Below are 16,972 nucleotides of genomic sequence, written 5' to 3'. Positions count from 1 at the left end.
TTATGGATAGTAATTTGCACCAGCAATTTGCACCCCTTTCTCCACAGCTATTAGCTGTAATCCAGAGGATCGGTGAACAGAAACTTCTTCGTAAGTATAAAATCAATGGCAAAGTTCTGGAAGGCTTGATTGACACAGGCGCAGACATTTCTGTCATATCTAGTAATTGCTGGGACCCCACGTGGCCCCTTGAGTCTGCCTCTGCAGTTTGGGGTGTGGGTGGACCTCAAACCTCTTCTAAAAGCATACAGTGGCTGCCTGTTTCTCTGCCTGATAGCTCTGAAACCATTGCATACATCCAGCCCTGTGTGCTGAAAATCCACCTCAATCTGTGGGGCAGAGATTTGCTACAACAATTGCAAGCTACCATTCAATTTAATGAGTAAGCTTGCACTCCCCCATACTATGTGAATCAAGCCCTCCAGCCTTTCCGTCTTCAGTGGCCAAATAAAATCACTCACTTCAAGCTGAACAGTTTAGAAAGGAACAGCAGCTGGAAGCAAGCCCTGATAATTTGCTTCTGTGCCTCATTTCGTGCCTTAATATAAATTCCATGATAGTGCTTATTTTCAGTGTGTTGTTTTTGCCCCTTTCTGCTTCCGCTCCTAATAGCAGTGATTCCACACCAATTAATGTGTGGGAATCCTTTGCAAAAACCCTCAATGTTTCATCCTTTTGCCTAACTCAGCAGGTATCAATAGGTGAAATCCTTGGGTCTTGCCTTCCATGACCCTCTCGATTTGCAAAATGATACCTGGTTTTATTCATCCTTACCTCAAAATGATTCTCTCCGCACCCTTGGTTATTCTGGTTACCATAACTGGGGTAACCAAGTGCGCAGACGCCCATCTCTAGCCATTGATTTGTTGACCCCATACGTGGCCTCTTTTAATATCACTTGCACCCGTATGGTCAATTGCACAAAACCCAACTGTGTGACAATGGGCAAGGATAATTTCAACTGCTCTGATTATGTAAATATTTCCTATGTATATAAATATACAGAGCTGCCTGAAGGCTGGTTCTGGTCGTGTCCAGGCTACACATTCAATTATATTCCAGCAAATATTAGCCATGGCACACCTTGCTGCTTAAGCCGTTTGTCTATCATATTACCCAAGAAGCATCATTTATCCCGCTCTCGATATCGACGCTCTGTGGAATTGACTAATGATTGTGATGATTCTGTTTCTCTCCCTAGCAGATCTGAATATATTTCTCTAGCTGTCTCTCTTTTAGGAGTCCCTGGATTGGCTGTACAGAATAGCAGGAATATTAACTCTTTAGCTTGCTCCGCAGCAAAAGCCTTGAATTCTACTTCACAAGCTCTTCACCTTTTGAGTAAAGAACAGAGTGAATTGCGTCACGGACTCTTACAGAATCGCGCTGCAATAGATTATTTGCTAATGCTTCATCATTATGGTTGTGAACAAATGGATGGCATGTGCTGTTTTAATATTACGGACAATTCCAAAGCTATTCAAGCACAAATTTCTCATTTGCAAAATCTCACACATCACATCAAACAGGACGTTGGACTTTCTGGCCTCTGGGATTCGTTTACCCAGTGGCTCACCGGCTGGTTACCAAATATGAATTGGCTTCGCAATCTTTTTCAATATGTTATTATCATAATATGTATATTAATTTTGCTATGTTGTTTCATCCAGTGCATCCCTGGTCTCATACGCCTTTGGTCTCAGTGTTTTTCTCCTCCTCAGCCACCCAATAAAATTATTGCTGCCTACTTTGCGAAATGGCAGCACCAACAGTAGACATTAGGGGAGATGTGGGCAGAATTATCTCGGGCATGCGCTGGCAAACCACGTATCCCGAGGTATTTTTTGTCCCATTCACCCTGAACTCACATAACAACATCGGTGGGCGGAATTATTTTGGGCATGCGCTGGCAAACCACGTATCCCGAAGTACTTTTGTCCCACTCACCATTAAATAAATAAAGAAAGGGGGAGATGCTGGGATGCTGGATGCAATAATCCTATACACGACTGTGACATGTTTGGGAAAGTCTTGCTTCTAAGTTTCGCTCCTGCACACAATACTGCACAAACAGTACTAAGACATTCACTCACCAGTTCAGCTCACATTGAGTTCAGGAAAACATTGTACCTGACTTGTTCTTAATGCATAGTTGACCACATCTACGGATGAATGCTATATCAATCACTAGTAAAAGTTTAATAAGGAGGTTTTCATGCCTGTCTATTCTGTGTTCCCTTTCCCACCCTGTAATCCATTGGTGATTAATGTAATCTTTGCTTTGTACTTGTGTTGACCAATCAGCAATAAGCACATATGTGGCAATGCTGTAATATTCAATAAAAGGGATTCCCCGAGACTTGCTCGAGAGATGCCTCCCAGATGACACTCGCTACCTGCTGTCGTTATTTCAACCCAACAAGTATTAACTTTGGAAGATCCAAAGGAAAGCTTAAAAGAGGCTTAGAAAAGCTTAGAAGAATTTGGCAAAGTAGCGGGGTTTAAACTTAATAAGAACAAGACTAAAATGTTAGTGAAAAACATAAGCAAAGAAGAAACAGAAGAACTGCAACAAGAGACAGGAATCACAGCGGCTAACAAAGTCAAATATCTGGGAATATGGTTGACAGCAAAAAACATAAATCTATATAAAGATAACTATGACACCACATGGAGAGAAATTAAGAAAGACTTGGATATCTGGAATAGACTGAGACTCTCTTTTTTTAGGGAGAATATCAGTGATTAAAATGAATGTCTTACCTAGAATGCTATTCTTATTCCAAACAGTACCAGTGATCAAAGGGTTGAAACAATGTAAAGAATGGCAGAAAATATTGGCAAGATTTGTCTGGCAGGGAAAGAGACCAAGAATAAAAAAGAAGATCTTAGTGGACAAAAAAGAAAGAGGTGGCTTTTCCTTGCCAGACATGATTCTTTATTATGAAGCAGCTTGCTTAATATGGATAAGAGATTGGATAAAACTAGAGAATATGGACCTTCTAGATTTAGAAGGATTTGACAACAGGTACGGGTGGCACTCGTACCTGTGGTATGGTAAAGCAAAAGTCCACAGGAGTTTCTTAAATCTTATAATTAGAGGACCCATATATGATGTTTGGGTAAGAAATAAAAATTTGTTAGAAAAGAAAACCCCCTGGTGGATCTCACCAACTGACGTATTGATTACAAAAAAAACTAATATGGAAGGAAAGAGAGCTACTTATGAAGAGTTTGTTATGAAAACGGAGCAGAGGATTAAGTTAAAGACGTATGAAGAAATAAAGAACCTATTGACAGGGTGGTTACAACACCACCAAGTTAATGAGATACTAAAAAAGGATTAAAAAAAGTTGGCATTTGAGGAAAAGAAATCAAAATTTCAAATCAATATTATAGAAGGTAACAACAAACTTTTGTCCAAAATGTATGACTTATTACTGGACTGGTTTACTAAAGATGAGGAGGTAAAAGAAGCCATGATTAAGTGGGCCATGGATTTTGGATATAATATAGAATATAGCATGGCGTGAATTATGGAATGTCAATATGAAGTTTACGGCGTGTACGGCCTTACAGGAAAATATGTGGAAAATGATATATAGGTGGTACCTCACGCCGGTAAAATTGGCAAAGATGTATAGAATAAAAAATAGGAAGTGTTGGAAGTGTGGTGAGGCAGAAGGAGACTTATATCATATGTGGTGGGTTTGTGGGAAAGTGAAGGGTTTTTGGGAATCAATATATAATGAGCTTAAAAAAATCTTTAAGTACGTGGACTTCCTGTTGAGCGCGAACCTGTCGCAAGTGGGAATCTTTCCGGCTGGGAGATTCCGTGCTTTTTGAGGAAAAAAGGGTTGCTACAGGGCGCAGTAGCCCCCCAAAATACCCTCAGTGGAGAACATTGAGGGTCTGGTTTCCGGCAAGCCAATTTGCAAATCGCCTGGCCGTCAGGTAGCCCTGTAAGGGTGAAGAGTATGGCGGAGAGAGAAGCAGGCAGAGGGAAGCCATTAACTATCCTCTAAAAAGCGTAGCCCTGAACTTGCAAGGGAAGCGACCGACACTCAAGCTTAAGAAATTCGGACCTAATTGGGATAGAATTCGGAAGTTCAAGGCTAAAGGAAGGTTTCGGAGCAAAAAGAATTAAATGTGGAGTTCAGCTGTATCTGCAATTGAAAATGGACGCAGAACTGTCAGCAGAGCAGGAGCAAGCTGTGTGAGTAATGGCTAGCGGTCGTTGCCGCTTTCTCCTCTAAAACTTCTAAGCTAAGAAAATAGCTAAGAACTAGCAATAAGATAAAAAAGAAACAGAAGAGGAAGCAGAGGGACGTTTGACTGTTATTTTTGGCAAATCTTCGGTGTGTTGGTGGGGGAAAGAAAGAGACAAGATTAGAAGGAATTCTTAGTTTCACTTTTAATAAAGAACTGTGCAACTGGATGTAAGGACTTCCGTCGCCACTGTTACATTGCTATACTCTGGAAAAATACCAGCAACGTTTTTGGAGAAGTGAATATTTTAACGGATAAAAGGGGAAGTTTTATGCTCTGTAATAGATTATAATAATCTGACTTTTGAAATTGAACAATGCCACAGGTTTTAAGGGTTGATGGTGAGCGTCAAAATTAACTTCTAAAAAAACACTGCCCCCCACTGCCCCTCCCCCCTTCCTTCCCTTGTCGTTGGAGTATAACACCATTGCAGAAGCTTTGTAGAGTGGTTTTAACGAATGGATAAGGCTGGTAACTGATTGAGATCGTTCCTCAGAAGAATCCTGCTCTGGGTATAATTTTTTTCCCCTTTTTCTTTTCTTTCTTTTTTTTTTGTGGGACTTATTTTATGGTTTTCTGCTACTTCTTCTTTACTTCCTTCCTTGGACTAATCTGGGATTGGAGAGTTTGAAGACTACATTGGATTATAATTGGGGTATAATTAAAATCTAAAATAACTGGCAATAACAAAACTGAGAAAATATATTATTTTTTACTATGGTTTGGTCCTTTTCTTCCCCTGTTGCATTTTATTTTCGAAATGACGGATTAGAATTAGCCTAAGTGGTGGCAAGAAGATTTTCGTCTTTCTATCGTCTCTTCATTAATGAAAAGTTTTAAAACCTTGGCAAAAAATTGAAATTTGAGGACTGTGAATTAGTGAATTCTCCTAACAAAAAGGCTAAAAGTAGTATCACGATTATATTCTCTCTTTTGGGATTTTTTAAGATAATAAGAGTATCTCCATTGGGTTATATTTTATTTTTATTCTGGCCATTTATTTTGTGATGTAGGAAATACCTGGGTTGATATATTGATCAGAGGAGTTCGGTGTTAGTTTTTATATGTTATTGGGTTTTGCTAAATATTGTATTGGGCCTTATATACTGGTTGTGCTAATTTTGGTGCATTAATTAACTTTGGTAGGAGTGTGAAGAGACTAAAAGATATGTCGCACCAGCAGAAAAAAACAAGTGAAGGGGGGACACCGGCAGATAGGAGAAGCTCAAAACAAGAGTCAGATTTTAAGGGAGAAATATTGAAAATGTTTGGAGAAATTAAAAATGATATAAAGCAGAGTGAAAAAAAATTAGAGGCCAAATTAGAACAAATGGACAAAAGGATTGGAAAAATGGACAAAAAAATTGATGAAACAGTAAATGAATTAAAGGGACAATTGAAAGATGTGACTAAGAGAACACAAACATTGGAGGAGGGGATGAAGAGGACAAAACAGGAAATGAGGGAAGTGAGGAGAGAAGAGGAGAAAATAAAGGTAGAAATGTCGAAGATTAATAAAACACAAGAAGAAGTCTTGGATGCGATTGCTATGAATGAATTGAGGCAGCGGGAGACTAATTTGAGGTTGAGAGCCGTACTAGAGATGCAGGGTGAAAATATTAAAGAGAGACTGATTGCAGAAATAGCACAATGGTTAGAACTTCAACCAGAGGAGGTAGCTATGACAGTGCAAAATGCATTTAGAATGAAGGCAAGAACAACTAAGACAAGGAAATCTCCGGGAGACTGTCTAATTATATTCAAGGACAGAGAAATGAGAAATATGATCTTGCAGAAGAACAGAGAGAAAAGATTGAATATTGATGGGAATTATATAATTATTTTTAAAGATATACCGATCAGACTGTTGAAACTGAGAGATCCATATAAACCATTGGTGCAAATTTTATAGAAGAACAAAATAGAATACAAGTGGAAATTTCCAGAGGGGATCTCTTTTTTCTATAAAAGTAAGAAACACAAACACACAAGCCCAAAGGAAGCAAGCAAGTTTCTGAGAAGATACAAGGAATTAAGACCAGAAGAGGAAGAAATAAGAGGTGCAGCAGCAGGAGCAGGAGCTACGGGGGAAAGTGGATTGGGAGAGGGGGAAGAAGAAGATGGAAGAAACACAGAAGAAGAAGAAGAAGTACAAGAAGAAAGATTATAAAATTTTAAATAAAATTTAATTAATTAGGATACCAAGATGGCGTTAAAATTATGGAATTGGAATATTAATGGGATGAACGATAGGAAAAAACGGAATAAAATTGAACAATACCTAAAAAAGGAAAATTTGGATATAATATGTTTACAAGAGACACATGTGGCGAGAAGACATAGAAGAGTTTTGATCAACAAAAGACTAGGAAATGAATTTATATCGTCAGACAAAAACAAAAAGAGAGGGGTGGTATTGTATAAAATTGAAATAAAATTGAAGCTCAGCAAATTTTCAAAGATGAAGAAGGAAGAATAATTGCAATCCAGATCAAGTGGCAAGGTGAAAAAATAATAACAGTCGGGATCTATGCACCAAATGGAAACAAGACTGATTTTTATAAAGATTTGGAAGAGAAACTGTTTGATTATATGGACCAAAAGATTATAATAATGGGAGATATAAATGGAGTAGTGTCAATGGAAATGGATAGACTGAGAGCATCAGGAATGAGTAAAGAGGGAAAACTACCCAAGACTTTTTTCTCGATGATTAAGAATTGTAACTTAATAGACATTTGGCGACTGAGACATCCACTTGACAAACTGTTTACGTTTTATTCAGAATCGAATCAGTCAATGTCGCGAATCTATCAAATATGGGTATCTAATGAATTAACTCCAAGAATCATGCAAGTTGAAATTCAACCAAGAGTGATTTCAGATCATAATCCAATCAAATGTGAAATTAGAGGTTATGAAGAAATACTCCATCATTCATATGGAGAATTAATGACAACCTTCTAGATGATCAAAAAATTTTAGAGGGGGCACAAAAGAAGCTGGTGGAGTATTTTATGAACAATTGTAATAAGGGTACAAAAATGAATGTTGTGAGGGATGCCAGCAAGGCGGTGATGAGAGGATTTTTTATCCAACAGAATTCAATAAAAAATAAAAGCAGAGAGAAAGGCAAGAAAGAAATTTTAAGACAAATAATGGACAATGAACAAAAATTAATTGAGAAACCAGACAATTTGAAAATAAAACGGAATATAAAACTCTGCAAACACAATTTGCTATGATAATAAATAAAGAAGTGGAGTGGAATATAAAAAAAGGAACTTTGAATTTGCAAATAAATCAGGCAAATGGCTGGCATGGCAAATTAAGAAAAGAAAGGAACAGAATACAATAAATAAAATCATCATAGAAGGAGAAGAGATAGTTAATCCAAAAGGTATCAGAAAAGGATTCTTGGAATTTTACAGACATTTTTATAATAGTAAAGAGAAAAATAACATGAGAAAAATAGAAAGATTCTTAAAAGAAAAAAAGGTGCAGAAGATCCCGACAGAAAAGAAAGAAAGGCTGAACGCCCCTATAGAAATGGAAGAGATTAAAGAAGCCATAAAAGAGTTGAAAAAAGGGAAAGCTCCAGGACCAGATGGATTTACAGCAAGTTATTATAAAGAAATGAGGCACATCCTGTCTACACCGCTGAGAGAAGTCGTGAACAATATTCTTCAGGATAGAGAAATGCCGGAGACGTGGAAAGAAGCTTTTATTACACTAGTTCCAAAACAAGACTCTGATTTGACTCAAGTTACCGTATTTTTCGCACCATAGGACGCACTTTTTCCCTCCTAAAAAGCAAGGGAAAATGTGTGTGCGTCCTATGGAGCGAATGCAGGGGGGAGGCAGGCGGGAAAAGTCCCCAAGAGCCGCACACAAGCTTCGTGCGCTTTTGCGGGCTTTTCCCCAGGAGGGAGAAGAGACTGACTGGCCGCATCAGTCCCTTCTCCCTCCTCAGGGAAAAGCCCCCAAGAGCGGCGCCCTCTTTAAAGGCTGCGCGGCTCCTGCGGGCTTTTCTACGAGGTGGGGGAATCCTCCCACCTCCCAGAAAAGCCAGGAGAAGCCGCGCAGCCCCGTTAAAGAGCGCGCGGCTTCTGCGGAAGGTGGGGGAAGCTGCAGTAGATTCCCTCCTCCCGGGCTCCCTTTGAAGCGGCAATGTGGGATGGGAGCAGATTACACTCGTGTAAGCAGCTCCTCTCCCACTTTCCTGCTTCAAAACAACTACGGAGGAGGGAAGGAAGGGGACCATGGATCCTCTGCTAGTGAATGCAGCGGATTCCCTCCTCCCGGGCTCCCTTTGAAGCAGCAAAGTGGGAGGGGAGCAGCTTACACTTGTGTAAGCAGCTCCTCTCCTACTTTCCTGCTTCAAAGCAATCACGGAGGAGGGAAGGAAAGGGACCGTGGATCCTCCACTGCTTGCGGCTGCAGCGGATTCCCTCCTCCTGGGCTCCCTTTGAAGCAGGAAAGTTGGAGGGGAGCAGCTTACACTCGTGTAAGCAGCTCCTCTTCCACTTTCCTGCTTCAAAGTGGAGGGAATCCACTGCAGTTGCGAGCAGAGGATCCATGGCTCTGCTTCCTTCCCTCGAAGCAGGGTGTGGGGGTGCAGGGGGAAAGACGGCAGGAAATAGATGCTGGGCAGGAAGACACAACCACACTTTGACCACTGAAAGTCCACCCCAGATTTCCACTGAGACGGCCAGGCTAATCTCGATGGCCATAAGTCAGACTCAGCATTATTAACTGGACTTAGATAAGCCATGGTTCCCCTTCCTACCCTCCTCTGAGGCTCGATTTAAAGCAGCAAAGCGGACAGGAGCCACCTGCTTTGCTGCTTTAAATAGTTTAGTGCAACATTTGATTCAGAATATTTTTTCCCGTATTTTCCTCCTCTAAAAACTAGGTGCGCCCTATGGTCAGGTGCGCCCTATGGAGCGAAAAATACGGTAAAAATTACAGGCCTATCTCATTGCTAAATACAGACTACAAAATTTTTGCAAGTATCTTAGCGAAGAGGTTGAAAAAGATATTACAAGAAATTATTCATAAAGACCAGGCGGGTTTCCTTCCTGGCAGACAGATGAAAGATAATATAAGGAATATAATTAATTTGTTAGAATATCTGACAGCCAAGAATGAGAAACAAGCTGCATTAATATTTGTGGATGCAAAAAAGGCCTTTGATAACATTTCTTTGGACTTTATGTTAAAAAAATTAGAATATATGGAAGTGGGGAAAGAATTCTTTAATGGAATAAAAGCGATATATACTGAACAAAGAACGAAGCTTATTGTAAACAACATGACTACAGAAGAATTAAAAATATCAAAAGGTACGAGACAAGGATGCCCTCTCTCACCATTGTTATTCATAATGGTTCTGGAAATTTTCTTAAATTCAATAAGGAGAAATGAAGCAATAAAAGGTGTGTCAGCAGGCCGGAATGAGTATAAAGTAAAAGCCTTTGCTGATGATCTGGTAATAACAGTGGAAGAACCGCTGGAAAGTGCAAAAGTAGTTTTGGAAGAAGTTGAACAATTTGGTCAAGTGGCAGGGTTTATATTAAATAAGAAAAAAACCAAAATACTTACAAAAAATATGGAACAAGGTATGATAGAAACAATGCAACAACAAATAGGGATAGAAGTGGTGAAAAAAGTTAAATATTTGGGAATCTGGTTAACCCTTAAGAATCTTGATTTGTTTCAGAATAACTATGAGCCAGTGTGGAAGGGAATAAAGAAAGATCTAGAGGTGTGGGGTCGAATGAAGTTATCTTTTTGGGGGAGAATTTCAACGATTAAGATGAGCGTGCTGCCAAAGATGTTGTTTTTGTTTCAGACAATTCCAATAATCAAGGGGACAGTGATCTTTAAAGAATGGCAAAGAGCAATTTCAAGATATATCTGGCAGGGTAAGAAGCCAAGAATTCAGTTTAAGTTATTAACGGATGCGAAAGAAAGAGGAGGCTTCGCCCTGCCAGACTTGAAATTATATTATGAAACTTCATGTCTCTGTTGGTTGAAGGAATGGATAAAGTTAAAAAAGACTGATTTGTTAGATTTAGAAGGTTTTGATAACAGATTTGGCTGGCACCCATATTTATGGTATAAGAAGAAAAAAATCCATAAAGGTTTCGAAAACCACATCTTTAGAAGATCTCTCATAGAAATATGGGAGAGGTATAAAAGTTTATTAGAACCAAGAATTCCCCACTGGCTATCTCCGTTAGAAGTTATGAGTCTTAAGAAAGTCAATTTAAGGTGGAACTGGATTACATATAAAGAATTGATAGTAAAAGAAGGAGGAAAATGGAAAATGAAACCTTATGAAGATGTGAAGGAGCATGTATATGATTGGTTGCATTATTATCAGGTTAATGAAATGTTTAAAAAGGATTTTAAAGAAAGAGGTTTTGATGAAAAAGAATCAAAATTTCAAATGGAAATAATAAATAATGAGTACAAAAATTTATCTAAAATGTATAAAATGTTGCTGGAATGGTATACAAAAGACGAGGAAGTTAAATCGGTTATGATACACTGGGCCAGAGATTTGGGTCATAATATACAGTTCAATGACTGGATAAAATTATGGAATGAAAATATAAAATTTACGGCATGCACTGCGTTAAAGGAAAATGTGATGAAAATGGTTTATAGATGGTATATTACACCCGTAAAATTGGCAAAAATGTATAAAACATGTAATAAGTGTTGGAAATGTAAAGAAAAAGAGGGAACATTTTACCATATGTGGTGGGATTGCAAGAAGGTGAAGGGTTTCTGGGAATTGATATATAATGAGTTGAAAAAGATGTTGAAATATACATTTGTTAAGAAACCAGAGGCTTTTCTTTTAGGAATAGTAGGAAATGAGATAAATAGAAAGGACTGTAAACTTTTCCAATATGCAGTAACTGCAGCAAGAATACTACTGGCTGGCCCAAAAATGGAAACAGGAACAACTACCGACGTTAGAAGAATGGAGAATGAAACTGATGGACTATGCAGAACTAGATAAACTAACGGGGAAGATCAGATATCTACGAGACCAAAAGTTTATTGAAGATTGGGGAAAATTTTCATATTATTTGAAATGTATATGTGATGAGCAAACAACGCTAGTGGGATTTCAAGAAGCTCTGTGAATGTTTGAGGAATATTGTGTAGAAGAAAAATAAGAGGGTGAAGGTATATAAATTGCAATATAAAAATTAGGAAATGTGTAATTAAAAAATTGAATAATGGATGATTGTTAGAGAGGCTGAAGGAAGTCCAAAAGAGAAAATATGTGATAAATTTTGATTGGATATTATAAATGTATGTTGGAAAATCAATAAAAAATATTTATAATAAATAAATAAATAAGTACAAAAAATATTTTCTAAAAAAACCTGAAGATTTTATTGGGATTGAAAGGGAAGGAAATTAAAAAGAAGGATAAAAATCTTTTCTTGTACGCCATGACAGCAACTAGAACTATGTTGGCCCAGAACTGGAAAACTGATACTCTACCTACAATCATGGAATGGCAGACCAAAATGATGAATTACGCAGAATTGGCTAGATTGTCGGGGAAAATACGGGACCAAGATGAAAAGAAGTTTGTTGAAAATTGGAGTAAATATTTGGTATATGTAAGAGAAAATGGTAAAACTTTAAAGACACTGGCAGGGTTGGAGTAACTCTAACGGCATAAGACAAAATAGTATTAAATAGAATACGCGATGTTATAACTATATGATACTTACCGAAGAGATGAAGGGAAGTCCGAAGCTCGGCAGAGCTTAAGGCTTAGGTGGATGAATAAATGTATAATGAGTGTATGTATTCTATTTGTATGTGTAATAATGAAAATCAGTAAAAACTGATTAAAAAAGAGAGAGAGAGATAGAGGTGGATGGAGGATTATGATGCCGAGGATGGGGAATGTCCAAAGGAACGATGAACCAGAAAAAAGGGGGACCTCTTCATGGACAGAGAGCAGCTGCCTTTCCTGTGAGGAAACAATTAATTTGAAAAGGCTGTATTCCAAGATCATGCTGCGCTATTAAAAATGAGTGAGGATTATGAAAGGTGGTGATGCATTACTATCATTTGACATCATTGCATCTTCATTTCCTAAAAACTGGGAACATGGGTAGGAGGTGGGGGAATATAGGAAATGTTGAAATAAGAAAAGCTGCTAATGGCATTTGATGTGTTCTCTTTCCCTTTCTTCTCTTCCTTGAAACCAAAATAGGATTGCCTTTCCGCCCATTCTGAAGGTGATACAGAAGACAGTCAGAATTCTGGGAGATGGGGAACCTTTCGTTTCATTAGGAATAGCCATTAAAAAGTGTGAAATGTGGAATATGCTTCACTGAATGAGCACACATATCTCACATCAATAAACTCAAACAGGGGAGAAACCATTTAAAGGTATGGAGTGTGGAAAGAGCTTCAGTCGAAGTGATGAACTTGGAATACATCAACAGACTCACACAGGGCAGAAATTATTTAAATTCAGGGAGTGTGGGAAGAACTTCAGTCATAGGGGAAACTTAACTTTACATCAACGGACTCACACAGGGGAGAACCCATTTAAATGCCTGGAGTGCGGAAAGAGTTTTAGTGAGAATGGAACACTTAGAAGACATCAACAAACTCACACAGGGGAGAAAACATTTAAATGTATCGAGCGTGGAAAGAGTTTCAATTCCAAGGCAACCCTTAGATCACATCAACAAACTCACACAGGGGAGAAACCATTTAAATGTATGGAGTGTGGAAAGAGCTTCAGTCAGAATAGATATGTTAAAATGCACCAGAGGATTCACACAGGGGAGAAACCATATAAATGTATCGAGTGTCAAAAGAGTTTTAGTGATAGTGGAAGCCTTAGAAGACATCAACGGACTCACATAGGGGAGAAACCATTTCAGTGTATGGAGTGTGAAATGAGCTTTAGTGAAAGTGGAAGCCTTAGAAGACATCAACGGACTCACACAGGGGAGAAACCATTTAAATGCATGGAATGTGGAAAGAGCTTCAGTTTCAATGCAACCCTTAGAAGACATCAACAAACTCACACAGGGGAGAAACCATTTAAATGCATGGAATGTGGAAAGAGCTTCAGTTTCAATGCAACCCTTAGAAGACATCAACTGGCTGACACAGGGGGAAAACCATTTAAATGCATTGAGTGCGGAAAGTGCTTCAGTCAGAATGGAAACCTTAAAACACATCTACAGATTCACACAGGGGAGAAACCATATAAATGTTTGGAGTGTGGAAAGAGCTTCAGTTTCAATGGAAAACTTAGAAGACATCAACAGACTCACACGGGGGAGAAACCATTTAAATGCCTGGAGTGCAGAAAGAGCTTTAGTGATAAGGCAACACTTAGAAGACATCAACGGACTCACACAGGAGAGAAACCATTTAAATGTTTGGAGTGCGGAAAGAGATTTAGTGAAAATGGAACACTTAGAACACATCAACGGACTCACACAGGGGAGAAACCATTTAAATGCCTGGAGTGCGGAAAGAGCTTCAGTCAGAATGGAAGCCTTAAAACACATCTACAGATTCACACAGGGGAGAAACCATATAAATGTTTGGAGTGTGGAAAGAGCTTCAGTTTCAATGGAAACTTTAGAACACATCAACGGACTCACACAGGGGAGAAACCATTTAAATGTATGGAGTGCGGAAAGAGCTTTAGTGATAATGGAAAACTTAGAAGACATCAACAGACTCACACAGGAGAGAAACCATTTAAATGTATGGAGTGTGGAAAGAGCTTCAGTTTCAATGCAGCCCTTCAAAGCCATCAACGGACTCACACAGGGGAGAAACCATTTAAATGTATGGAGTGTGGAAGGAGCTTCAGTCAGAGTGGACAGCTCAATATACATCAACCGATTCACACAGGGGAGAAACCATTTAAATGTTTGGAGTGCGGAAAGAGCTTTAATGATAATGGAACACTTAGAAGACATCAACGGACTCACACAGGGGAGAAACCATATAAATGCATGGAGTGCGGAAAGAGCTTCAGTCAGAATGGAAATCTTAGAAAACATCAGCAGACACACAGGGCAGAAACCATTTAAATGTATGGACTGTGGAAGCAGCTTCAGTCAGAGAGGAACCCTTGATTTATGTCAACAAACTCACACAAAAGACAAACCTTATAAATATGAGGAAAGTAGATAGAGGTTCAGTCCTAGTGGAAATTCTACATCAACAGACTTACGGACAGGAAGAACTTTAGGAGTTGAAACCCTTCAAACCATCAACAACCTCAAAGAGAAGAAGCAGTTTAAATGAAACGATTGCAAAAAGTGCTTTATTTATAAAGGAGTGTTTATCTGGATTTCTGGTGGTCAGTGAGGATTAGGGCCAGGCGATATATTGTTCCAAACTGGTTTCTAGACCACGTCATGATAACCTTTCAAAAACAATTGATACGGCAACATACCAAGAATCACAGTGTGTGTTTCTGTGATGCCCATTTGCCTGGAAGCTTTTCTTCGTGAAGCCCCTGCAGATGCCGAGTTGCTGACTTCCCTCCCAGACGACAGGAAGCGACACACACACATCCATTGCCCTGTGTCGTTCCAGCCTCTTTCCTCCCTTGCTCCCTTCTGCCGGTGTGTGTGCCTGACTTAGGTATCCTGTGTGCTGTATGATTTTACTGCTGAAACTGGATTTGCTCTCAGGCGCTAAGTTTTGTGCCTCACTGGGGACCCAGTGAGAACTGTATGCTTTGAAAGCTCAGTAAACTATTACTGAAGAAGTCCTGCTGCTTCTCTGTGTGTTTTTGACCTGAGTGTGGGACTTGCTCTACACGTGGCCCCTACTCTCCTCCTGCCCTGGAGTTGCTTTACTCAAGCATGCAAGACGGGTGCGTCTGTGTGCACTCAAAAGCAAATAAAGTAGGAGTCGCCTTTCTATGAGAGTACAGTGGTACCTTGGGTTACAGACGCTTCAGGTTACAGACGCTTCAGGTTACAGACACTTCAGGTTACAGACTCTACTAACCCAGAAATAGTACTTTGGGTTAAGAACTTTGCTTCAGGATGAGAACAGAAATCGCACGGTGGCAGCAGGAGGCCCCATTAGCTAAAGTGGTGTCTAGGTTAAGAACAGTTTCAGGTCAAGAACAGACTTCCAGAAGGGATTAAGTTCTTAACCTGAGGTACCACTGTAATGTGTTTTCAACTGTTTTATTGGTTTTTTTAAATTTTGTAATCTGCTCTAGGAGATTTGGATTACAGACAGGGAACTAACAGTAATGATGATGATGATGATGATGATGATGATGATGAAGAAGAAGAAGTTATATTGCTTAACATGCCCCCTCCCCAGTCATGAATACCTGAGGGCACTCCTGGGTCCATCATCCATTGAGGCCCATGTCCAGCTCAGGCTACTTCCCCACCCCACAGACCTTTTGGGACAGAGAGGACATGGCCCTGGTCCTCCCTGCTCTGCACCAGATGGGATGGTTGCAACGCTCCCAGTGTGGAACTGCCCTCGAAGGCGACTCGGGAACTGGCCCAAAATGAGGCAGCCAGATGACTGGCTGGGCTGCCTCTCTTTATGAAAGGCATTTCTCTCCCACCTCCTTGTCCAAGGAGATCAAGGTGGCATCCATGGGTCTACCCCTCCCCACTGAGTCCCCCCACAACAAACACATTGGATTCCTGTTTTAAAACAGTTGCACTGGTTGTTTCCTTTCCAGCAGGACCTCTCCTGCTCTCAATGCCTTGGCTTGTGAGACCTCCAGTGGTGCTTTCATAGAACTATAGAAGTGGATGACACCCCAAGGATCATCTAGCTCAACCCCAAGCAATCTCAGAGGCCACGCTTGCATCTGGACACACACTAAGCACTGGAGGAGAAAATGAGCACTGCAGGATCAGGCCATAGGGCTGCCCCATAGAGCAGAGGAACCCCCCCCATCGCCCTCTCCTCCTCCTCCACGGATTGGTCTCCTCCTCTTTTAAGGCCACCTTGATTGGTGGCCTCCCTGGCTCTTGTGGGAGGCAGTTCCACAGGTTTTACTCTGCCCTGCAAGAGGAAGCGCTTTCTCTTCTCTGCCCCCCTTCCTTCCTTCCTTCCTTCCTTCCTTCCTTCCTTCCTTGCACAGGTGAGTTTTTAGGGACCAGGGTAAATTTCATGTCTGAATGTTTCCATCCGCCTACAACCTCTGTTATAAAAGGGGACAGATCCATACATCCGAATGGGGTTTATTTGCATGCATTTCCCCACTCCTGGACCCAAGGGGTCAGCAGTGCATCCATGCAAAGCAAGAGCAGAGCTGCCGCCCTCCTGCGACCCTCCGCGCCCTGACTTGCCCCCCTCTTGCCATGCAGCGCTGGGACCCCCGCTCTCCCCATGGGCCCTATCCTGGGAGAGAGGAGACTCACCGGATCCCAGCAGGCGCCCCCAGGCAGCCTCTGCAGAGCCGAACCAACGGGACCCCCACACGCCCGACTTCTTGCAGGAAAGGGAGGGGTTAGGCTTTCGCTCTGGAGGACCCTGCCCCCCCTTTTACTTTCCTCTCTAGGAATCTAGCTCGTTTCTGTTTAACCCTTGGCAAGCCGAGCGCACCCAACTCACGCCTCTCCCTCTCTCGAGAGCCGGAGCATCGCGCACCAATAGCATCCCGAGAAGGCGGAGCAGGAGAGGTTTATGG

The 16,972-nt window shown here is 40.5% G+C and overlaps 2 protein-coding genes across 2 annotated transcripts in view; both read left to right on the top strand.

Moving 5' to 3' along the window:
• Positions 1-15,070, top strand: part of LOC310742958 (uncharacterized protein) — an 88,521-nt gene extending 73,451 nt beyond the window's left edge. The window contains exon 2 of the mRNA XM_083572915.1: positions 12,527-15,070. Within this exon, the coding sequence (XP_083429041.1) occupies positions 12,708-14,381 (1,674 nt within the window). The 5' untranslated portion in view covers positions 12,527-12,707 and the 3' untranslated portion in view covers positions 14,382-15,070. The remainder of the gene's footprint in view (positions 1-12,526) is intronic.
• Positions 1-16,972, top strand: part of LOC310743014 (uncharacterized protein) — a 53,082-nt gene that overhangs the window by 27,765 nt on the left and 8,345 nt on the right. The window lies entirely within an intron of this gene.

This window comes from Podarcis filfolensis (genome assembly GCF_964270895.1).
Source record: "Podarcis filfolensis genome assembly, chromosome: 10".
Classification (NCBI taxonomy): Eukaryota; Metazoa; Chordata; class Lepidosauria; order Squamata; family Lacertidae; genus Podarcis; species Podarcis filfolensis.
The sequence above is the reverse complement of the archived record's forward strand: the minus strand, read 5'-3'. Positions and strand labels throughout refer to the sequence as shown.